Source organism: Syngnathus typhle, linkage group LG7, assembly GCF_033458585.1.
Source record: "Syngnathus typhle isolate RoL2023-S1 ecotype Sweden linkage group LG7, RoL_Styp_1.0, whole genome shotgun sequence".
Classification (NCBI taxonomy): Eukaryota; Metazoa; Chordata; class Actinopteri; order Syngnathiformes; family Syngnathidae; genus Syngnathus; species Syngnathus typhle.
The window spans coordinates 15,334,988-15,358,062 of record NC_083744.1 but is presented as its reverse complement, the minus strand read 5'-3'; the positions used below and the strand labels follow the sequence as shown (position 1 = coordinate 15,358,062).

The window sequence follows — 23,075 nt, the reverse complement described above, 5'->3', positions numbered from 1 at the left end:
AAAGCCACACATAACCAAATAACGGTTATTTAATAACCCTTTCCAGGTTCTTTACACAAAAAAAGTCAGGAAACTAATAACACTATTAATGAAATAAATAATAACTAAATAACCCTCTCCGAGTTCTTCACAGAAAAATCAGGAAATAAATAATAACTAAATAACTCTCTCTGGGTTCTTCATAGAAAAAAAACCATGGAACATTAACTTTCTGTTGTGCCATGCACAATCTTAACAGATAAAAGTTCAGCTCAGTTGTCAGAGCAGAACCTCTCTGACACATATGAGCAGTCTCTTAAAGTTCTTGTGTTCCTTCCTTATAATCCTTTTGTAGGTTCCAGTAGGCTTGTAGACACCGCTGTCTTTTTTGTTAAAGTTTGATAGTGCGTCATAGTCTGGAGTAAAATTTGTTGTGGTAATTCTTAGGCGAGATCCGAGGTGTTGGTCCGTTTACCTCGATATGTGACTGGTAGATTTTGACGTTCATGTGGCTGAAACTGCATCTGAAAGCTCAGCGCGCGAATTACAAGAATGCTGTTGTCACAGCCCATGCTCTAAATTCGGGACTGATACAAATAGAGCGCGAGTGCGCCATGTCCGTACACGCACTTGTGAGCGTGCACCGAGCTTTCTGACACGGCTTCCGGTAGTAAATGCGCAGGCGAGCGCTTCCCCATCTACTGGGGAAACGCAGTCATTGCAGGCAAAATGACCAAAAAAAAAAGTTTAATAATACAATTTGTTCAGGGTTGGCGGGCCGGATTAAACGGTCCCGTGGGCCGTATCCGGCCCGCGGGCCGTAGTTTGGTGACCCCTGGTCTAGACAGTCCTCTCCTCCATGGTCATTTCCATGCCGGTTTAATGTGAGTCGTGAAGGTTTTTGCCTGAGAAAAGTTTGCCTGTACAGGTTTGTAATGACACTTTGTAAAATTCAACCCCCAAAGCCGATTTGGCTTAAAATATTGATGGGCGTGTCAATTATGAGTAACTGCACAAAGATTAGTTAAGAATCCATGCTTGAGAAAACTTGTAAGGTGGTCCGGGTGTCTGCCATTGTGGTTTGAAGTTTTAGGCTCGTTTCCAAAACAACTACAAACTCTGTAGCACCTTCGGGAATGTTTTTAAAAAATGTAGCCCCTGGAGCTAGTTTGACGTCGCAACATGAAATTGTATGTTTATCATGAGTAGACAGGTTGAGAAAAAGTAGTCAATCATTTGAAATTGACATGGAGGAGACTAGAAGCTTGGTTGAATTTTTTTCACAAATCATCTCCTTGAATTTTGACTTAGCAACATTAAATTTAGTAGCTATGTTTATTACAAGCAAGCCCACAAAAAAAATCTAAAGAAGCCATGCTCAACAAAAAGTCTAATGTACCATTTTACGACTCATTTCCAAGTATCCTTCAACTTGTTAGCATCTTTAGAAAAAAATCCCAGATTTAACATGAAACTCTGCCAACTCCCTTTATTTCATTGGTTAGCACTGGTAACCAAACAACGTGCACTGAGCACACCACCGCGCTCAGCAAACATCCTGTTGGACATCTTTCAAAATCAATATGTTCTCCTTACAACAGTTGATGTTAAGAAGATAAAACCCTTTTACGGCGACCTTTGCACACAATAAGCGATGACAAGAGAGCGGTGGTCGTCATCCGAGTGTTGTTTACATGGCGGCGCAAAGCTGTTAGCTCAACTTCTTTACACCTGTGTCACATGATCCTCGTGGGCACGCCCATTCCAGATGAAGCTTTGTGACACACAGAAGTTGGAAATTTCCCACTTTTTTTCTTTTCTATGAATGCAGCAAGTGTGCGTACTTAATAGACTAGCTGATTAAGTAGAGCGGATGGAATATTTCCCAACTCGATAGAACAAAGCATGCTTGCTGGGTATCCTAATATGATAAATCAATTAGGATACAGTTTCACACACAGACAGACACACACACACGCACACACGAAGGCATGCAGTGTGTGTTATCCTAAGATAAAGCAACCGAAAGAATGCCAAGTAACATTCTGACCTACTGAGTCAACGTGCACCCATTCTGAGCTGTTAATGGGGCTTTGGCATGAGAGAAAGCAGGGAGGCGGATGGCACGGGGTGGTAACACACACACATATGCACACACTGCCCCCTTGGTTTCTAATTTGTGAGGCTGACACTCACGTGTCTAAAGTTGAGGCTGGTTCGGGGTTGTTGTTTCTTTCCTGGCGGCTGCCAGTTGCGCAGTTCTTCTCATGAGCTCAGCTCACATTCCTCATGTGGGCCCGTTTGATTTTCCACACCTGAATCATTCCACCATCACTCATCCAAAAGTGTAAAGAGGACAGGGAGTGTGGGCACAGGCAGCCAGGAATTCCACGGGAGTGCAGTCAGTCGGACCCCTGATGAGAGCTCATATCTTTTTCTAATTTTTCATATCTTGTCAAAAGTGAGGTACACTGACAGACACAGTGAAGCTGGAACAACACTTACTATTTTTTTTTAATGAAGTTTCATTGTATCCCTGACATTTTGTATCCAACTGTGGCCTGATTTTCAGGGAAATGCTGGAAGTAGCTGGCAGCCAAAGGTCATATCAGGTTTTTGTCTTTTGTCTGCACTTTATTATCTGAGTTTCCTGACCGCTAATGAGCGACCCTGACGAGATCCGCAGCGCTTTTTCCGTCTGCTTGCTTCTTGGAAAACTGACTAAGTAAAGGCCAAGAAGATGGTGAGCTCAGTCGAAATAAAAGACACCATCTTGCTTATGCATCAATATGTCATATAGGAGCTTCTTACTCACCTTTTAATAAACTCACTTTCTGCTAAACTAATGAAACAGTCTCAACACTATCAGGTGCATCCCCACCTTTTTATGCTCCCAAGGACATTTTGGGAGAGAAAAAAAAAAGTTACTATGTAGACTTTCATCTTTATACTTCATTATGCTACAGCTTTGATATTCCCTCGAGGTGATGATTGTCCAGGCGGGAACAGTGTCATGACTCAGCAGAGGCTGACGCTGAGTCACAGAGGTCCCCTTTCACAAGTTCTCAATGCTGCTTTGAGTCCCTTTTGCTGCACACCGCAGGATATTTTCATCTTTTTCAGATCTCCAGCTGAGTTGCCTGGCAACTCGTGTGGCATCTGTAGATGCCCCCTAGCAAGGCGAGAACTCCACCCAACTGCTTCCAAAGTACACAACAAGGTATCACATGATGCTATATGATATGATAAGATGCAAAAACACTATACTGTACAATACAATGTGGAACGAGACAATACTGCACAACAGTAACACCCAAAGAAATCTCTGGATGGTGAGCACAGTTACAATAGTTCACAAAAACTGACAAATAACTAGCCTGGGTGACATTTAATCTCATTTTCTTCTAATAAATGACTTTTTGTCTCGTTTGCTTTGAGAAAAGGAATTCCTTCTAAATCCTGTCTTACATTGCCATCTAGCGGACAAAGACGGCACTACAGAAGCCTCTGACAGGTAAACTTCAATTGATTTTTTTGAATAATCATAAAGCGTCAGTATTATTGTAAATGTATTAATACTCAATAAATACAAATATAATGAAATAGATAATAAAATAAAGTAAACATGGTATTTAAATAATATTTTTAAAGCATGATTCGGCCACAATAGAAAAAAATGAGACAAATTAACAGTGTAATTAGGCTACTCAGAAAGGAAAGTCTGTTCGCACAAGAAATGAAGTCAGTTAAAAACAAAACAAATATATGCTAATGAAATAAATATTTTCTGAACAGCTATTATTATTAGTGTGCGTGCGTGCGCGCGCGCAGCTCGCCGGGTGTTCTGAGCCATACTGAGGGGAACCACCCATGGGATGACGTCACGGCGTGCTGACAAGCTGGTGTACTGATGTGCATTCCAGTTCTTTTAAGTGAACTGAATCTTTAGAATCAGTTCACTCAAAATATTCGTTCAAACGAATCGTCCCCCCCCACACACACACACTGATCCTTTATTTTATTTATTTTATTTTTTATTTTTAACTTCAACAACACACAACTACTAAGCACATTTTTCTCGATATTACAACATGCGGGGAACAACATATACATCAAACAATACAACCCCCCCCCCCCAAAAAAAATAATAATAATTGGCTCGGGTAATTCAGACATTTCTTTCTATAATACAACACCTACAGTTCACTGACTGATCCGTTGAAGCACGGGAAGGAAGGCAGTTCGCGAACGGGAAAGTCAGGATTCGTTCCCTCACTGATCCGTTCTCGCAATGAACTGGAAATGCAAATCACTCACTCACTGACTCGTTCACTCACAAACCCGTTTAGTTGGTGAACGGGAACTGCAATTCACTTTAGGAAGTGATTCGTTCACTCTCGTTCACTGAAAGGATTCGTTCTTTTGAACGACTCGTTCACTCACGAGCCAACACTAAGCTGGTGGTGCCGGAAGAAAAGATGGCGGATCAAGACGAGCCGATCAGCAACGAGGAAAGGGTAGGAAGACTTTTTTAATCAGTCAAACAAAACACAATTAGGATTGGACAAGCCATGCCTTTCTCAGGTGGCACTTGACCATGTTTTGGACGTTCTTCGAATGACGACCGTGTTTATTTGACGAGTGGCATTCGCGGGCCTGCCGTCGCCGCCGCCGCCGCTCTTCTTATTTTTAGCTCAACTTCCGCTCATTTTAGCGAAGCTCCAAAAGGAGACTCCTTGTACGGTGTTGGCTGAAAATAGGAGCGGCGTTTGCGTTATAAACTCAGTTGAGAGAACATATAGCGCATTCTTTCCCCGAGCAGAACGCGTCGCTTGTCGTCCGCCCTGGCAAAGTTTTTGGTTCGCCAAAATACCAAGCTCGCGTAGTTTAGCATTTAGCAGCTTGGCGGCTAACAGTTAGCTGGACTAACTAACACGCCCTTCTGGTGTTTTGATGCCTCTTTTCTGATTTATACGCTGTTGGCAGTATTTGCAACACAATTTAACATTTCACGTGATGTTCGTGTCAAATCAAGGCGCTTGTGCGTATAGTAAACAAGTCACGATGTTCAAATGAATTTGACAGAAGGTGCTTACATGTTCATAATCGAAACTTTGTGTTTTTATGATCGTATTTACTCATCACCCAATGGATCTGTATTGCTTTTTGCAAACTGTCCTCTACCTAAACAAATGTTTTATGATGTGTAATACTCTGTACGTGCTGTAGTATTTGTGTGTTGGATGTGTGCCTTTAATGGGCGTGGCCTAATGAGTTGGAGTCAGGTAGTCTGTTTCTTGTCAGATTTACTTTCCCATTTGATATTAGTGTGTTTCAATAAATGGTTAGAAAATGTGTTGCGCCTAACTCTCCTTGCCCAAATGCGGACGCTCGCTCTTTACTAAAGCTTTGGTTCACATAAAAAAAAAAGTGACTAGCGGAGGAATAGCCTAGCTTTGGTGACTAGTTTAATTATTGTCCAGCTTGACAGAGAGCAGCAGCGTGATGCAAGAGTGATGTGGAAAGCAGGGTGGTAAACTTCTCAAGATGATGCAGTGAAAGGTCTTAAATGTTATTGGCAGAGTTGTAAGTTCGCATCAGCTGCTAACAGCTAGCTGGGTGGGATCATTTTTGTTCGTCACAATGTTCGTCTTCAGGGTGAACTGTGGCATCGTTGTTCCGTCATCTGCAATCCAGTTTTTCGGAGGAAAATCTCATCGGGCTGAACTAGCTCCAATTTATTAAAAATAACAATAATAGCAAATGTAAGTAAATGACAACTGGTAAAAGAATAGTTTGTTTTTGGCGTTGTTTGTTTGAGCTTCCTGGTGGCTGCAGAAACTAAACCACACACACACACACACACAGTGCACAACAGGAAACTGGTGAGTCAATCTGTTTGCTCTGTAACATCACTTCATCATAGTGACTCGACAGCTACCTGTTAGCGCCCTTTCCGAGTATCTAGTTGTTTATATCGTATACAAATAGTATTGTGTTGTTGCTCATATTGTTGTCGTATTTTATTATGGCATCTACTGCATTGTGTTTTACTTGTATACTGACGGGACTGTGGTAGGGAACTTGAACAGAACTAGTCGGGTTAGTCCACCCGGCTCGTTTGAACGCTTTGGCAGGTTTTGATTTAGGAATGTCTTCAAGAATTCCATCAGTGCTGTCGTATCCATGGCGACGCTTTTTTAAGGAAATTGTTTTTACTCAAGTTGTGCTTGCGGACAACCGACGTTTGTATGGATTCGCCTAAGAATCCCCTTTTGATGCTATTAATATCATCGCAACACGAGGAAACACGGGCAAAGTGAAAGCACCGGTTTTTTTTTTTTTCTCTCCCTAAAGTCCAGAGTTCCTCCTTCGGTATCAGTCGAGCTGCTCAAAATTCATTCTCGGCTGGTTGAGAGCCCCCTCGTATCTGTCTCTCCTGTCACTCTGGAAATTTAATATTCATAAACGACTATAAAGCTCCTCATACCCACCCCCATTTTCATCCGCCTTTTCAACCAGATGGGCACAAACCTCAGTTTGATGTCCATTGCTATCGTGAAGATTCATTTGTTGGATCTGGAAAGGTCTGTTGAAGTGCTTTTGATCGAATTATGACAAGCTTTAAGGGTTCAACTTGATTTCAGGTTGTTATTTTGGACTTAATAGTCTAAAATGGTGGACAGGGAATGGCGTGTGCTAGTTGGAGTGTAATATTGAAGTACAACAACAACAACAAGATCAGTCGTTGGCCATCTTTTTAAGAAAAGTGCAACATCGAGTGTTAGTTTTTGCTTTACAAACAGTGTCGCTTCAAAGCAAGAACGTTCCGGGAATGCCTGTCGACGTTTTCATGTTGCCGCTTGTGTGCGCGTTCTCTGAAGGTTTCTCAAAAGCTTCACTTCATTTGGACCCGCTGACAAAAATACGGCGCTTAGCAGGTTGTCCGGCGACCGAAGTCTCCGCGGTTCAATTCCCGTCAACAACTGCGGTTGAAGTGTCTTTTGGCAAGACAGCGCACCATACATTCTCTCCAGGTCGGCATTGTAAATGACAAACTGGTTTCAATTGCTTTGCTTGATTGAGCAAAGGAAATGACTTAACACCTTATTAGAAAAAAAAAAAGAGAGAGAGACAAGTAGTTGGGTATCGCATAATATTTTCCTTGATGCAGTGCATGAAATGATACCTTCTGGATATTCGATTCTAAAGAGATTGGATAGTGGCACACACACACACTGCTAATACGTGCCCCCAGGACACGCACACTAACACACACACCTTCCTCCCCCCCCTCCGTTCATCGACATGCGAGAACCTGGCCGAGGCGTCGGGCGCCGCCAACTAATCTGGCACGTCTTCCTCGGGAAATTTTCATGTCCTTATATGGTCGAGAGCTATAGGAGGGGGTGGACGCTGTTGTCTCCTTGTCACGTGACCTAGAAACAGGAAGTGTGGAGCAAAAGCGGCAAGAGAGAAATGTAAGAGAAATCCTGCGTGTCTCGACACGCCCGTTGTGCATTAAGTTCTTCCCTTATTCAGTTCCTCATTTATTCATTCATTTATTTCAGCGCAAAAAAAAAAAATGGATGCAGACTTTGCGTAAGAGTTCATGTATGAAATGTCTATTTTGTGTCTCGCCCGCAGTTGCGCATAGCAGCTGAATTCATCATTCACGCCCCACCAGGAGAGTTCAACGAAGTTTTCAATGGTGAGTTACACGCTTTGACTCTCAACCGAGTTGGCTTGTGAAGAGCTGCAATTAATGCCTTGGTGTTTGGGATCAATGGTAAGCTTAGCCTGAAGAGACGGGCACAAGTGTCATTAAAGCTTCATCCCACCACGATAAGCGCCCGCAGGGGGGGTGGGGGGTGTTGGTTCCCCTCTTATCTCCCCTTGACAGACACGCAGAACTCGAAACTCTTGAATGCAATCAATCCCGTCGCCACTTTGTCCCGCGTGATGTTTACGGGATTTTACAGCCCCTTCCAGCCTGCTCATTTGCTCGCGTTGACTCTCACTCTCTCCTCCACTAATCCCTCCTCGTGTCCTTTGCCATGTTTGTAGATGTGCGATTGCTGCTGGACAATGACAATCTCCTCAAGGAAGGCGCATCCCAGTAAGTGGCTTGCGGGATGGGCGGAAAGTCTTATTCTGTCATTCTGAAAAATCGACAATTGCAAAGTGAATCGACTCGCTCGTTTTTGCTCATTCGTTTCTTTCCTCCTCCTCCCTCTGCAGTGCATTTGCGCAGTACAACTTGGACCAGTTTACCCCGGTGAAAATTGAGGGCTACGATGACCAGGTGACTTACTTCTCCATCCAATCCCTTTCGTGGCGTGAAGCCTTCTCAACGCGGACCGCTTGAATCGCGCATTTGATGACGCTTGTGGAGTCGTGGCTGAAGAAACGCGCGGCAATGATTGCAGAGCGTTACGTCGATATGTCATCATGTCAGCGTCGCTACTTAGTCCACCCGTTAATCCCCCCGCCGCCCGCCTTCCCTGCGGAATCGCTCGAGTGTTGATGCACATGACGTGAGGAGGATGCTCTTAACTCTCACTTTGCACTCGTTCATATCAGCCACGTTTTCAGCTCCGCTTTTCTTTTGAGAGATTTTTTTTTTTTTGTTCAAGAAAAAATAAATCATTTATCTTTTTTGAGGAAAAGACTTGTGTGTTGTAGTTGCTAACGTTGTCCTCTGCGGCAGGTCTTAATCACAGAGCACGGGGATCTGGGGAACGGCCGTGTCCTGGACCCCAAGAACAAGATCTCCTTCTCCTTCGACCACCTGAGGAAGGAGGCCAGCGACCCCCGGCGTCACGATGTGGACGTCTCCATGGAGGAGTGGAGGAGCGCCGTGGACGCCGCCGTTAGGGCTTATGTCAAGGAGCATTACCCCAACGGAGTCTGCACCGTACGCTCTTTGTTTATTGAGACTCAAGAACTTGCTTTTGTGTTTTCCGCATGTTGGCTTTAAGGACACTTGATTGGACAGTAGGTTCCCCCAAAATTTTGGGAACTGAGAGCTTTTGCAGCTTTCTCAAAATAGTTCAGAAGCATTCTTCAGACATTCAGCCATATTGTTTCCAAATATACAACGTTATCTTTTCTTTCCTCAGATTTACGGCAAAAACATTGACGGACATCAGACCATCATCGTATGCGTCGAGTGCCATCAGTTTCAACCCAAAAACTTTTGGTACTTTTATTTACTCACTTGCAGTTGGAGCCAGTCAGTCCCATGTGTCATTTATTTTCTCCTCTCTGGCTTTCTGTGCTCAGGAATGGACGCTGGAGGTCCGAATGGAAATTTAACATCTCTCCATCCTCCACCGAGGTAGCAGGAATCATGAAAATTCAGGTAACTGGACTAGTCCGCTATGGTCACTGGCACTCTGGCGCCCCCTAACGGCGGCTTTGTTCGTCCACTCAGGTTCATTACTACGAGGACGGCAACGTTCAGCTGGTGAGCCACAAGGAGGTGAAGGAGTCCATGTCCATTTCTGTGAGTACCACCTTCTGCTTCCCCATCTCTTACACCAAGTACTGACTCCTTATTTAATGTGTGTGTGTATATATATATATATATATATATATATATATATAAAAAAGTAATTATCTATATCCAATTATTTCCTTCTAGAATGAGGTCACAACAGCAGAAAGGTTTGTCAAGATCATGGCGGCCGCAGAGAGCGAATATCAGGTACGTGATCACACTGCGACTCACCACGTGCAGTTCAAAATGTATATGTAGTTGGCCTTTGACCCTATTATTAGTATTAGTATTAGTATTAGTAGTGTTTTGCTGTCGTCCTGCACAGACGGCCATTAATGAAAACTATCAGACCATGTCGGACACTACCTTCAAAGCCTTACGCCGCCAACTTCCTGTGACGCGCACCAAGATCGACTGGAACAAGATTTTGAGCTACAAGCTCGGCAAGGAGATGCAGAATGCTTAAAAAAAGAAAAAAAAAAAAAAAAAACTAACTGCCCCCTTTGTCTCTAACACACACACACACACAACATGCACACAAGAACAAACAATGTTGCATGACTGGATAGCTGTGTTTGTACAAAACAAAATAGAGACGACAAAGAAGATGCAAGATGTCGAATTAACTCATTGGGTGTCTCCTTTTATTGATGTTTCTTTTATACACACATGCACACACACACTCACGCGCACACACACTCCTCCCTGCTATATCAGACATTTTGAAAGATATATACTTGACATAGGAAAGAAAGTTAACAAGGCAGCAGGCAAAATGTATGCAAAAATACAATTATTTGTAGTTAATTTCCAGAAAAATAATTATTGTGATTATTGGCAAAACATTTTTTCCCTTTTTATGGCGGGGGTGGGGCATTTTCCACTGCTTGTCACATTTTCCTCTCCTGAACGACTGAACGGCCTCATCTGTTTCCAACCGCCCGACAAGCTTGACTAACCGGTCGCCCGCTGCAACTAATATCGAACATTACAATAAAGACAAGTTAAAAAAGAGAAAAAAAAGGATCATTTTCTCCTCCTGTGCTTATTTTTACTTGACAAAACCTGTATTCTATGCCAATTAAAAACAACAACAACGAGACACTGTAATATATATATACCTGTATGAAACATCTTATCTCCTGTCAGTTTGGTGGTTATTTCCATGACATCCATTGTAACTCGGTCACAGTTATGTTGCATTAAATAACAAATTTTCTATCCAAAGAGTCGTTGAATTTCTGTTGTCTTCTATAAGTGAAGATATATTGATGTAGATATTTTTTTAATGAGACAATGTGAAATATAAATATTTAGTTTCCTAGAATGCAAAATGTCAGTGCCCTTCTTGGTGTGTGTTTTTTTTAAGCGATATAATTAAAAGTATTTGATAATATTAGCAATGAGAGTAAAAGTAAAACGGAAATTTGACATATCTAAGTTTTATTTTTTTCACTGCTGATAACGTTCAATGTTTTGTATTATGTTACAAAAAATGTGATTAAAAAAAAATCAAAAGATCAAGTTTAGTTGTAAACAGGCTACTGTGGAAATTAACACCAGGGGTCTTTCAACGATCTTGTTGGTTTTTGTCTTTAATTTATGTTTATTTAACGTTCGTCATCTTAAATTGGCCCAATTAATTTTTTTTCAATTCATAAAAGCTGAAACAAATCCTGATCACAATTTAATTTCAGGGGTATGCGGGGAATGTAGTCGATTTTTGATGTTTTAGGCCTAATATATATTATTTTGCTGAAAGGGTGACTATATTTACGTTTTACGATAAAAGTCTGTATGTTGTGTTACAAGGATGCCCACAGCGACACCGTCAGGCGGGCGGAGCTAACCGTCCGTCCGTCCACATTGGCTTGGCTGCCTTACTGACTGTTGCTAGCTCGGCTAACGTTAGCCTGCCTCTTCCAGCGAAGTGCGAACACTCCACAGACAGACACGTCGCCCAGCATCCACGCCGCGAGACTACTGGGCACATGTTGGGACCCTCCGGAGCCACCACTCGGGGGGAAGAAATGCTAGCCACGAATAGGGATCTGAGCACCGCGCACTAAAGAAAAAAAAAAAAAAAAGAGGTGAGCGCTTTAAATAACCCTCCAGTTTACCACACCGCCGCCAGTATTTTAACACCTCCATTGGTTTACATTTTAAAAATAAATAAAGTTCATTAGCCGGCTAGCTGGCTAACCTAAGTTTAAATGGTCACGGAGTAGCGCCCACTACATTCTAAAATATTGCATGTTGATGTTGTTTGCACCCGTACTTAAAAAGATGTATTAAATGTACTTTTATGTGCTGGCTTGGTACACAGTGTACAGTGTCAAAGTTGACAGCTGCTGTCTCAACATTCTGACCATCTCGTGTAGCTAAAATAAGCTAAATGGCTAAGCAATTTGCTCACATTCAGGAGACAACAGTTGTGAAATAATGAAAATGGTCCTCTGTAGAGATGTAGAGTAATATTTTTTTTTAAAGATTTTATTTCAGTCCTTTTTTTCCCCCCAAACGACCAACTGTAAAAGCAGAGGTGGCAAAGGTAATCAAATAGTAAGGATACTCGTGTCACGCAACCTAAAAGTTGCTAAAAAAGTACAACTCCTGAAATGTACTAAAATAGGAATAGAACAGTCCAGTCATCAGGAAAATAAATACTTTTAGTACATAAAGTTGTTCTTCCCACCTATGTGTAAAAGCAACAAAACTTTGATTTGCATTTCCACTTTTTTTTTTACATTCTCATTGGTCATACGTGCAAAAATAAGTTAACCATTTTAGTTTTAAGGCAATGTGTCATAATTTCAATAATGTGTCTTGCATTTTTTCCATTGAACAGTACTGCAAGTGAAAAATAAGTTCATTCATTTAGAAAACAACAAAATGTCTGTATGGCAAATTTATGGAAGTGGATGGTTGTGTTGAACTTCTTGAACTTTCACTTCCTTGTCATCAGGGTCAATTACTTTCACATCTTAGTGTAGAACCCTCTCTTTCTTTACTGTAGCACATTTTTCAGAAATCCAACTTGTGCGTCTTGGCGCCGTGAACCTTTTTTGTTGGCATCTTTTGGTCAAAGTGTGTCTTTGCTGACGTGTGCTGCTTTTACATGGTTGCGAACATTTGACCTCATTTGCGAAAAGCACAATGACAACGATTTAGGGATTTTTTTCAACGCCTGCTGTAACTGTTTCTAAAAAGCTTTATTTAATACATTTTTCCAGTGTAGCCCGCCAGCAGGTTTGATCAATTAAATTTTATTTTTCTAAAACCCATGATGTACTTAAGAGGTCTTATTTTAAGGCCGTCTTTGCCTACCTGAGTGTCTGGTCTACTTTACCTCCCTAAAATTTTGGATATCAGAGACCGCTAACATTTCTCAGGTCCCCCAAAACTGTCACGTCAGAGCCGTAACCGACGACGTTCTTCCTCCCGCCCTCTCCTCATCTTGCCTCTGGTGCTTTTCAGTTGCCTGGCAACTGCTAGCTAGCGTGTGATGTTAGTGTGGGTGAGGGGGGGGGGGGGGGGTTACGGCGTGTTCATTGTTCCCAAGTCTTTTTAACGGCTTACGCGTGAGGCACTTTTACACACCGTGTGCATGCACCTCCTTCAGTGGCTGACATAATTAGCGGCGCTAATTACAGTTATACGTGTCAGCATGTTATTAGCTACGTTTAGAAGGGCCATGCAAGTCTGTCTTGTTACAGTTGCTTTCTGAGTTTTGTTGGAAATTCACTTTCACTCTAACAGTTTTGTAGGCATGTTCATTAGGAGTAGACTCACAGAAATGTCCCTGAAAAGACCGGAAGTCCATCCTGGTCATTTTCCAGTTAAGTGCTTAGTGACGCAGAAGTGTAATTGGCGTGCACAATTGTTGATGCCGGTTGTCGGAAAATGATGTCTCTGTTGTCTCTACAGAGCTCACAGTACCGGTGTTAGGCCACAAGGGGCACAAGTTCCAAAATTTGCTTCAAGTGTATGCTCTTCCTCTTTGGGGAGGGAGCTCTGGTGTAATTAAATGCAACCCCAGAGGCATTTTGGCTCCAGCCATATGAAGCGTGACTCTTGACTTTAGCCACTGAGTCAAGTTTCCCTTTGCAACATGGAATTTTGTTGATGTGTCGAATATGAAAGGACCAACAAAAAAAACTGAAGTAGCTACGCAAGAAAAGAAATGGGAAATTCATCGCTTTGGTTGGAAGTTCAGCTCACAAAACTGGTTCCACACACAAGCTCCTAATCATGTCTGTCACGAGTAGACCAACAATAACTCAATTTTCAAAGTCGGGTGTCCAACAAATGCAAACTCCTTCCAGAGATTCTTCAGACTGCTACTAAATTTGAAGCATGTATACTACAGACCGATAGGGGGCGCAAGAAGAAAAAATGGTGCCAACGACTGTTGTCATTTTGGTTGATATGATCTCCGTTTAGAGATTGAAAATGTGAACATTTGTAAACCACTTTGAAAACCGTTTCTGGAAAAAAAAAATCTTTTACGTTTACATTATTCCTATTGCGATCATTATCGGCTTGACGTGCTTTGCAGATGGATCCTTTAATAATTATTTGATGGTCGTCCATTGTGACATCAGCACATGCTCATTTCTTGTCCGTTCACATCTTTCCATTTGCCCTTCATGCCGCTGTCCCGTCTTGCTCGCTCCCTCCCTCCCTCTTTCCATCATCCATCCATCCGTCCATCCATCCCAGCCGTGACGTCACACGTGTGTCGTGTGTCTATTGTCTGACTGAAGGCGTCTATCCCCGGGTCTTTCTTCCTTCATAGCCCCCCCCCCCGCCCCTCCTTTCCCTCCCACGATCCCCCTCTTCCGTAGAGGGGGGCAATGACAACACAAAAGCAAATAGGATGGACGCGAGCAAGCAAGCGAGCGGGAGGCGCCCTGCCAGACGCTAACTGGATCTGACCGGGGCTGAGGAGTGTCGGCGTTAAAGGCGTTTGTGTAGCTCCACCGGGCCTCTTTTGTATTTTTTGGCGTCTGGGACGTTTTACGCGTCTGGCGGGCGGCTGCATTGTGTTTCTTTGATGACCCCTGCTGTGTAGCTGCCTGCTCACCACCACCTCCTCCCCTCCTCTCTCTGTCATCACCCCCCCCCCCTTCCTCTCCTCCTCCTCATCCTCCTTTCTCTCCATCACAGCTCCCGATCCAGCCATGTTCGGCACAGAGTCGTCACGTAAGTACCGCTGCCGTCCGTCCGTCCTCCCTCTCGTACGTGTTGGAAGCAAGGGGAGGAAAACCACGATTGCATCTCGCTATCCATCCGTCTCTCGTGCATCTCCTCTTCCCCCTTTTCCTCTTCCTGTTGTTGCTGGTGGTACAAATCCGGGATCTACCATTTTAGCCCCACAAGCTAGCCGGTGGTCCCGCCGAGGTTTGCCTCGCATTCTCCTACTTGCCGTCTGCGCTGTGCGTGTGCGCGATGGGAAAGATGTCGGAAGATTGATGCCGTGGCCTCCCGTCTAAACACTTTTCGTATTTTGCCACGCAAACTTATTGTCATTGCGGTGACAATGAGCCTTTTCGTGTTGCGCTTTTCAAAAGAAAAAATTCCCGTGGAACCTATCTTTAGATACTTTCTGAAAAACTCAACCTATTTGCTTTTTTTTTTTTCTGATCCTCTACGTAGTAATGAGACAAGATTGCTGTCTGTTTGGAATGGCCATGTGTACTACGCACCCAAAATTTTGAAATTTGGATGACGGACGAGTTCTGTCGTTTTTTTTGTGGTTATGTAGGAAAGAATATTTTTCTGCGATATCACCTATAGGAGATTTCCTCCGTATGATATCGCAGAAAAACCTTTTTGTTTTGTCTGCTACTCAGGGAAGCCCTTCTCTAATTGGCTGACAAGTTGGAGTTAAACATAACCATCAATAAGCAGCTTGACGTTCTCTCGACACGTGCGTCCAAATTCCCGTGTCACAACCTCAAAACTTGACTTAATAGGGGAACTCGCGTCAGAAATTTTCTTAGTAACAAAATGCTCTTTGTGCCCCTTACTAGTCTAAACAAGCTAATGTGATTAATTGCATTTGCGGAGTGAGACTTTAAATGGAATAATTCAGCGATGTACAAAAGCATCATTTTGGGAGAACATTTTTGAGACTGAGATTGAATGATCTGAAAGTCAACACAAACTAGCCCCTGATGTTCAGGCACTGTTTTTGTTTTTTTCTTCTCTGGGACCTCATGATTGGTCCCTCATTGTTTTGATAACGTCGTTTCATAGCCTGAAGATTACAAATAGTTCAAAACAGGTTTAAAAAAATTATTTTGATCGAGCAAACATCTCCAAACCGGTTTGAAAAAAGATGAAATATCCTTGACTTGAAGTGAGCAGTGTGTTTATTTTTGACAGCTCGTCGTTACACACTTGTTAGCCCGCAACGTGAACGGCTCGCTAGCTGTTACAGTAAATGTGATTTTCACAATCAATGTTTGATTGGCAGCCGCTCGTGACAGGGAGACACTCGTCCCACGTCATGGTCAAAAGGAAAGACGATCGCTCCAGGTTGTCCGCCATTGGCTAGCATCATGACAGTGAACGGGCTGTCTCTGTTGCCATGGTAACAAACTCCTTGAATTGAAAAAATAAATTAGAGAGTGGAGAGAAAAAAAAAAAGTCAAAACAGCCCAGAGAGAGAGAGAGATCGTGTTTCTGTGGTAACTGCTGACTCGGGCTATTTTTGTCTTGTGCGCTTCAAGCGCAGCGAGCCACGGAGAAAGAGGAGGAGCACTAATGTATGGATTGGATATTAATAAAACAAAACCTGATGACTGAAAAACATGAAGCCATATTGTCTTGAAAATAAAACTACAAAAATCAACATTGCCAAATGAGATTGAATATTTATTTTTTTAAATTAATTTATATGTTATGAATATTACATTTTGTTATTGTAAGAATGACCAAATGGACTTGATTCGTAGGAACAATCTTGCTTTGGCCATAGTCATTTTTGAAGAACTTTTGTGAGCAAATTAATTTCGATCCTGGTAGCGTTAGGCAAATCGACTGACTGTGAGGTCGGAAGAGGATGAAGAGTCAGCAGCAGCAGCAGCAGTAGTGGTCGTCAATGGGTTCATTCTGAAAAAGACGAGAGGCTCCACTCCACTCAATGGCCAAGCAGCTGCGTTCTGTTTGCACACGTGTCAACCGGGCTGGCCTGCCGCTCATCTGAGTGCCGCCTTTGTCCCAACTACGCTCGCCGCCGCTTGATGGATGACAAAGCATCCACTCGAAACGCCATCTTAGAGATGTAAATCAAATACTAAATTGATTGCCGATGGGATAGGTAGACGCACCGTTTCAAAAGTGCAGTTTTAAAATTGGTTTCATATTTTAAATGCTTAAAGACCAAACATAGAAACAAGATGTGCTGTAATTGGATGTTACCCACAACTTTTGGTCTTTTTTTTCTCATTTTTTTTATTGTGCTTATCCGCCATCTTTCTGTCTTGTCTCTCTGCAGTAAGCATGTTTCTCAACACCCTGACACCCAAGTTCTACGTGGCTCTGACGGGCACCTCCTCCCTCATATCAGGACTCATTTTGGTAAGAGCGCGATTTTTCTTTTCACCTCGCAGTCACATTTTAAAACCATAACTCAAAAGATCCCACTTGTCCCGTTTGTCCCTGTTGGGTATGCTCACAGGAGGCGGTGCTAAACACTCTGCTGTCCGTCGATTGGTTGATTGATAGCGAACGGCATGAAAAGCAAGAGTTAAGCCATTGCGATTTGCAACCAGTTAACGAACTTGCCAATATTAACTGGGAGTCAGTTGACGACAAATCTGCTCATTCTTATTTACCTCTCGGGTTTCTGTGTGGCCGTGCGGCTTTAAAATAGCTCATCTGTTAATTAGGCTCATTTGTTCCCTGCAGGCTGCTCGGCTTCGCACTGAGACAATTCATGAAGGTTGTAATTCCGCTTAAGCGCGAGCGGACAGGTGGCGGATTTGACACCAAATTGGCGCTTATTAGCCAATGTTCTCTTTAAACCACGCTAACGCACAGAAATTTGTTTGAAATTGATTCGGGTTATAGCCCAACCCCAGTCTTATATTTCATGTTGAGCCATAAAGAAGTGTTTATGTTTGCATTTTGCAACAGGGGTGCACTTAGGGTAAAGTGCTTGAGCGCTCGTTGCTATTACCATTAGCTTGTAGCATCCTCGCATCCAGACGTTCCGTTAATGGACTTTGTGTTGCGCTACAACTCCACACATCCAATTGAACTCCACCTCGTGTTGAGGCCGACATTCCAATGCATGAGTGGGTGAGCTTTTGTGCTCAAGGGCCACATCTCATTTGTAGATGAGGTAATAAAAAAATTGTTAAAGATAAATTAGCAAACGTTTTAATAAAATACATTTTAAAAAAACACAGTACATTTAAATACTATTTGCTAATTAATAGTGTGGTATCAATGGCTTTAAATTAATGATTGCATTTTAATTGACCTAATTTTAGGGGCAGAGGGACAAATTTCTGTAATATATATTACAAGCAAGTGGTGGCACTTGTATTATTCATTTTTTTTTACTTAGTGTCAAAAGTTCTCGGCAGGACTCTTGATAATACACTGTAATGTTTTCTCTGGCCGGATTAAATATTGAAGAGCCCTGTTCTAATGGTGGCTGCTTCTCCTTCACTCCAGATCTTCGAGTGGTGGTACTTCAGGAAGTACGGCACTTCCTTCATCGAGCAGGTGTCTGTGAGCCACCTGCGCCCCCTGCTGGGTGGCGTGGACAGCAGTTCCCCCAGCAACTCCAGCGCCAGCAACGGCGAGGCTGACTCCAGTCGGCAAAATGTGTCGGGTGAGTAGCCCGGACCCGGATTTATGACACATCATTTTTATTTACTTGATATTCTAGTTTCCAAAAGCAGTGTAAAGTTCCTTTACACTTTATCTGCTATTTCTACACTCACCCAAAAGGAAGATTGAATGTTTTTCTTTCTCATCCGCAGAATGTAAAGTTTGGAGAAACCCGCTGAATTTATTCCGAGGAGCCGAGTACAATCGGTGAGTGACTGCTGTCGGTCGCTTTCTCTGACATTCGTTCTTTCCTTGTTGTCTCTTTCATGTTCGTTCTCCTCCTCCATGCCTGTGAAATGTTCCCTCTAATCGCGCTTGCTCATTTTTATTCTCTGCTGGTTTCCCTCCTCCTCTTTTATCTTCCAATGTCTCCATCGTCTTTTGTTCTCTCTGCTTCTTTCACGTTATATGGCCAAAAGTATCGGGACACTGTTTAGGATTGCATGCCAAGAAATCATTAACCACAAACTAGAATCGCAATATGGCTCACAGATGATTTGATTTCAGAAAAATGTACCATCCATTCTGAACGCATCACCATGTTCCTCAGGTACACGTGGGTGACGGGCCGAGAGCCGCTGACGTACTACGACATGAACCTGTCAGCGCAGGACCACCAAACCTTCTTCACCTGCGACTCGGACCACCTGCGGCCCGCCGATGCCAGTAAGTTCCACTTCTTTCTAGTGTGCCTTTCCCAACGTTCCTGCCGCTAAAACTCTATATTGTGTTTCTTTGCAGTCATGCAGAAGGCATGGAGGGAGAGAAACCCTCAAGCCCGCATCTCGGCTGCACACGAAGCTCTGGAGCTGGAAGAGTACGTAACAATTTTCTAACTTCAAAAACAAAGGTCTGAGTGAAGAGAGCATTTAAATTTCCTCAAAATACTTCCTAAAAATAATTATCCTTCATAATGACAATGGTAGTGGTTGAAGCACTTAACCTTGCGGGACTCCTCCACTAACATTCAGTTGCTACAAAATGCTACTTCGAGCTAGACTCATTGTTGTTACGCCACAGCTGCGCGACGGCGTACATCCTGCTGGCCGAGGAGGAGGCCACCACCATCATGGAGGCCGAGCGCTTGTTCAAGCAGGCGCTGAAAGCCGGCGAGGGATGCTACCGCCGCAGCCAGCAGCTACAGCACCACGGTACGCAGTACGAGGCCCAGCACAGTGAGTAGCCACACTCTTGGGAAAATTTTTTTTTTTAAATATTTACAATAGAGATGCCCCTTGTAACATGGAAGTGTTTTTGTCTTTTTCTTCAGGAAGAGACACCAACGTGTTGGTGTACATCAAGAGGAGACTGGCCATGTGCTCCAGAAAGCTTGGCCGGACGAGAGAGGCGGTGAAGATGATGAGAGATGTAAGTCACGAACGGCTACACAGATGCACTAATCTCCCTCGTTGTGTGGTTGCTGGATGTGTGTCGCCCCCTGTCTGCTATTACATGTAACAACAGTTGTGTGTTTTCCAGTTAATGAAGGAGTTCCCTCTCCTCAGTATGTTCAACATCCACGAAAACCTGCTGGAGTCGCTGCTGGAGCTGCAAAACTACGCCGACGTGCAGGCCGTACTGGCCAAGTACGACGGTATGACCACACACACACCCACACACACACACGTGTGCAAGTCACTACTCTACACAAGTTAATTGGATCTTCTGTCATGAACAAATATACTGTACCCTTTTAAGTAAATAAGTGAAATTGACACCCTTGAATCTGTCACTGCATCCAAAGTAGTAATTGACTTTATTTTGTTTGTGTTGTCATTTTGTGTGGCGTATGTGTGCGACAGATATTAGCCTACCCAAATCTGCAACGATATGCTACACAGCAGCTTTGCTCAAAGCCAGAGCCGTGTCAGACAAGTGAGTTGCGCCTCTCGACGCTACACGGCACACGACACAGCAACACAGTGGCGACTCCGCACATCAACAACACAACAGGCAATGCTACTCTTAACAATGTCACGCCACAATGAACACACACACACATACGATATAACTAGGAAGTCAGACTGACATAAAATGACGTGACACGAAACTATTACACTCCCCTACATGAAACAAGCAGTGCTTTGCATGCTTGAAAATTCGAGCACAAGCTGTTAATTGACACAAATTAAAAACAGGGATGTGACACCACACGCTTGACACTTAACTACACGACATGACACTGAATGAGACACTTCTTGTATGCGTTCATCCATTCAGATTCTCTCCAGAGGCAGCGTCTAGACGAGGTTTAAGCACGGCAGAGATGAATGCAGTAGAAGCAATCCACAGAGCTGTGGAGTTCAACCCGCACGTCCCCAAAGTCAGTGTTACGACGCCGGCGCGTGTCAACGCTCACGTGACTGGTTGTTCTCAACTCGACCGTGTGACTCCCTCAGTACCTCCTGGAGATGAAGAGTCTGATCCTTCCTCCGGAGCACATCCTCAAGCGAGGAGACAGCGAGGCTATCGCGTACGCCTTCTTCCACCTGCAGCATTGGAAGCGTGTCGAGGGAGCGCTCAATTTACTGCACTGCACCTGGGAGGGCAGTAAGTCTCTCACGCACTCGTACAGTCCGCCAAGTTTTTTTTATTGCTTAACCTTTCTACATTTTCATACGTTATGTCCTTTTTACAAAATGGATTAACATTTAGTGGGATTCTGGTTGCGGCGTTAGAACTCATTAGATGTTTCCCTGGGCGTAGCATTCAGAATGATCCCGTATCCTTTGGAGAAAGGTCATCTCTTCTATCCTTATCCCATCTGCACAGAGACAGCAGACAGAGAGCTGCTACCCAGTAAGACACACACACACACACACGCACACACAGACAATTTTATTTTATTTAATATAACTAACATTGTGCTCGTGCGTGTAAAGCAGTGTTCCACGAGGTGTCGGTATACCCCAAGAAGGAGCTCCCCTTTTTCATCCTCTTCACAGCCGGCCTCTGCTCCTTCACCGCCATGCTGGCTCTGCTCACGCATCAGTTCCCGGAACTCATGGGCGTCTTTGCCAAAGCGGTTAGCACACACACACACACACACACACACACACACACACGATGTGTCACCCCTATTAATAATCCATTAACAGAAATTGCCATTGGAAATGTTGTAAATAAAAATATTGTTTTCCTTGCTTAAAGTGTGCCCATAAAATAAAATGTCGATTTACTTATTCACTGAGATGGATGTTTATAATGGACTGTAATGACTAACAGATCCCTATAGATGGCAGTGTTGCCTCTTGTTGGATTTGGGGAGACTTTTCTTGTAAAATTATGATTTTATTTCTGTCCTACTGTACCTTTGTTCCTGAAAGAATCCAAAGTATTTTTCTCATCAATTTCCCGCTTGTGTGTTTACAGTTCCTGAGCACGCTGTTTGCGCCGCTCAACTTCATCATGGAGAAGGTGGAGAGCATCCTGCCGTCCAGCCTTTGGCACCAGCTCACACGCATCTGACAAACTTGACTGGTTTTTTTTTGTTTTGTTTTGTTTATTTTTGGATTATTTAAAAAAATTCTTTGTTGTACAAAAAAACAAGTTGCCATCATTAAAAAAAAAAAGAAAAAGAAACACAATACAGTTCTCCCTCGCTATATCGTGGTGCAACATTCAAACGTGGTGAGTAAATTCAAACATTACATTTTGGGACCAAAATGCGATATGAAATACTGTGTTTTCACACAAAAATGATACTGTAGGGGGAAAGCTATCAATTATTACCGCACAGCAGTTAATCATCCACTAGGAGGCGACACTTGTCCACGTAGTGCTCACATAACTGCAGCTGCTTGGAAATTCTAGAATTTAATTCAAAATCTTCAATTATAAATAATGATTTTTCAATTGAATTGTGTCTCTTTTGACACTCACTGAGTCCCTATCCCCCACAAACTGACTGATTTTTCCAACCCTAAGCAGGTGCTTAGTTCATTTGTATCTTGGGTAAGCTCTTGATGCTGTCATACATTGTACAAAACCCGCTCATCGACATTCCTAAGATGTGTCAGTTTGATTGACAGGCTCATCTGACAGGCGCCTAGAGCGTCATGCAAACAATGTAAACCCTTGTTATCTTTCACACTGCTTTTGGAAACCCCATCTTTGGTGCTTGGCGACGTGTGTAAACCGAAATGTGATTGCAGGTTAAGTGCATTCCTGACACGTAAGACGTAAGAAGAAGCTGAAAATGGTTACATCGAACCAAAATGGCTGACCTGTGTGTCAATTTCAAACACCTGCGCGCCACAATCACAGGATGTTAATGAGACAGCCTCGGAGGAAGGAAGTGAGCTCTAAACAGAGCGCCATGTCATCAGCGAACGAACAGAGGGCTGCTTCACATCTTACGAGGATCATCAAGCCGTGAGTTGTGGCCCACTTGGCAGTCACCCTCCCTCACTGGGTGCTTTTCTTTTTGCCAATGGACTCACTGTCCTTATATCAGTTCACTGAATCGAGTTAGTGTTTCCGGGACTTTCTCACTTCCTAATGCTCTCCCCTCTCCTCCACGATCTGTCTTGCTAATCCAATCCAGGGATCTGGAGCTCTTCCCGTTTGCAGACAACCGAGGCGGGGGTCGTCCCGGGATGTCACCGGGCTCTCGATAAGTCTCAATATTTAGTTTGGCGGCCAACCGGGGGAATTTGTGCCATCCTGATCCCATATCAAACGCTCCATCGCAGAGGGACACTATTCATCCGTCTGCTCTTCGGGGAGCTTCCATGTGTTCACC

The 23,075-nt window shown here is 43.4% G+C and overlaps 2 protein-coding genes across 8 annotated transcripts; both read left to right on the top strand.

Annotated features, from left to right (window-relative positions):
* The first annotated feature begins 4,361 nt into the window (after nucleotides 1-4,361).
* LOC133156968 (F-actin-capping protein subunit alpha-2-like) lies at nucleotides 4,362-10,708 on the top strand. The gene is made up of 10 exons (XM_061283130.1): nucleotides 4,362-4,496; nucleotides 7,627-7,690; nucleotides 8,047-8,098; nucleotides 8,221-8,284; nucleotides 8,690-8,896; nucleotides 9,102-9,181; nucleotides 9,265-9,343; nucleotides 9,416-9,487; nucleotides 9,626-9,688; nucleotides 9,807-10,708. The coding sequence occupies exons 1-10, from the start codon at nucleotides 4,458-4,460 to the stop codon at nucleotides 9,945-9,947; spliced, it is 861 nt and encodes a 286-aa protein (XP_061139114.1). The 5' UTR covers nucleotides 4,362-4,457; the 3' UTR covers nucleotides 9,948-10,708.
* Nucleotides 10,709-11,321: 613 nt separating this feature from the next.
* On the top strand, nucleotides 11,322-21,918 carry LOC133157456 (suppressor of tumorigenicity 7 protein homolog). Of its 7 annotated transcripts, none has more exons than XM_061283990.1 (16): nucleotides 11,322-11,571; nucleotides 14,651-14,686; nucleotides 16,986-17,068; nucleotides 18,173-18,332; nucleotides 18,484-18,538; nucleotides 18,882-18,997; nucleotides 19,073-19,148; nucleotides 19,352-19,482; nucleotides 19,602-19,699; nucleotides 19,811-19,925; nucleotides 20,134-20,206; nucleotides 20,552-20,654; nucleotides 20,731-20,881; nucleotides 21,038-21,130; nucleotides 21,214-21,356; nucleotides 21,704-21,918. In XM_061283990.1, exons 2-16 carry the CDS (start codon nucleotides 14,665-14,667, stop codon nucleotides 21,797-21,799), a joined length of 1,515 nt encoding a protein of 504 aa, XP_061139974.1. In that variant the 5' UTR covers nucleotides 11,322-11,571; nucleotides 14,651-14,664; the 3' UTR covers nucleotides 21,800-21,918. The 7 variants fall into 7 exon arrangements, with proteins under 7 accessions (XP_061139974.1, XP_061139972.1, XP_061139971.1 ...); XM_061283988.1 differs by having other exon boundaries at nucleotides 19,796-19,925; XM_061283987.1 differs by having other exon boundaries at nucleotides 19,352-19,506; nucleotides 21,217-21,356.
* The last annotated feature ends 1,157 nt before the right edge of the window (nucleotides 21,919-23,075 follow it).

Bases quoted from the DNA above. Each gene is read 5' to 3' on its own strand.
- LOC133156968 (XM_061283130.1), top strand. From the start codon at position 4,458: ATGGCGGATCAAGACGAGCCGATCAGCAACGAGGAAAGG. The intron at 8,285-8,689 runs GTGACTTACTTC...CCTCTGCGGCAG, and splicing joins TTGAGGGCTACGATGACCAG to GTCTTAATCACAGAGCACGG. The intron at 9,344-9,415 runs GTAACTGGACTA...TCGTCCACTCAG, and splicing joins CAGGAATCATGAAAATTCAG to GTTCATTACTACGAGGACGG.
- LOC133157456 (XM_061283983.1), top strand. From the start codon at position 14,665: ATGTTCGGCACAGAGTCGTCAC. The intron at 19,149-19,351 runs GTACGTAACAAT...GTTACGCCACAG, and splicing joins GAAGCTCTGGAGCTGGAAGA to CTGCGCGACGGCGTACATCC. The intron at 19,507-19,601 runs GTGAGTAGCCAC...CTTTTTCTTCAG, and splicing joins GCAGTACGAGGCCCAGCACA to GAAGAGACACCAACGTGTTG.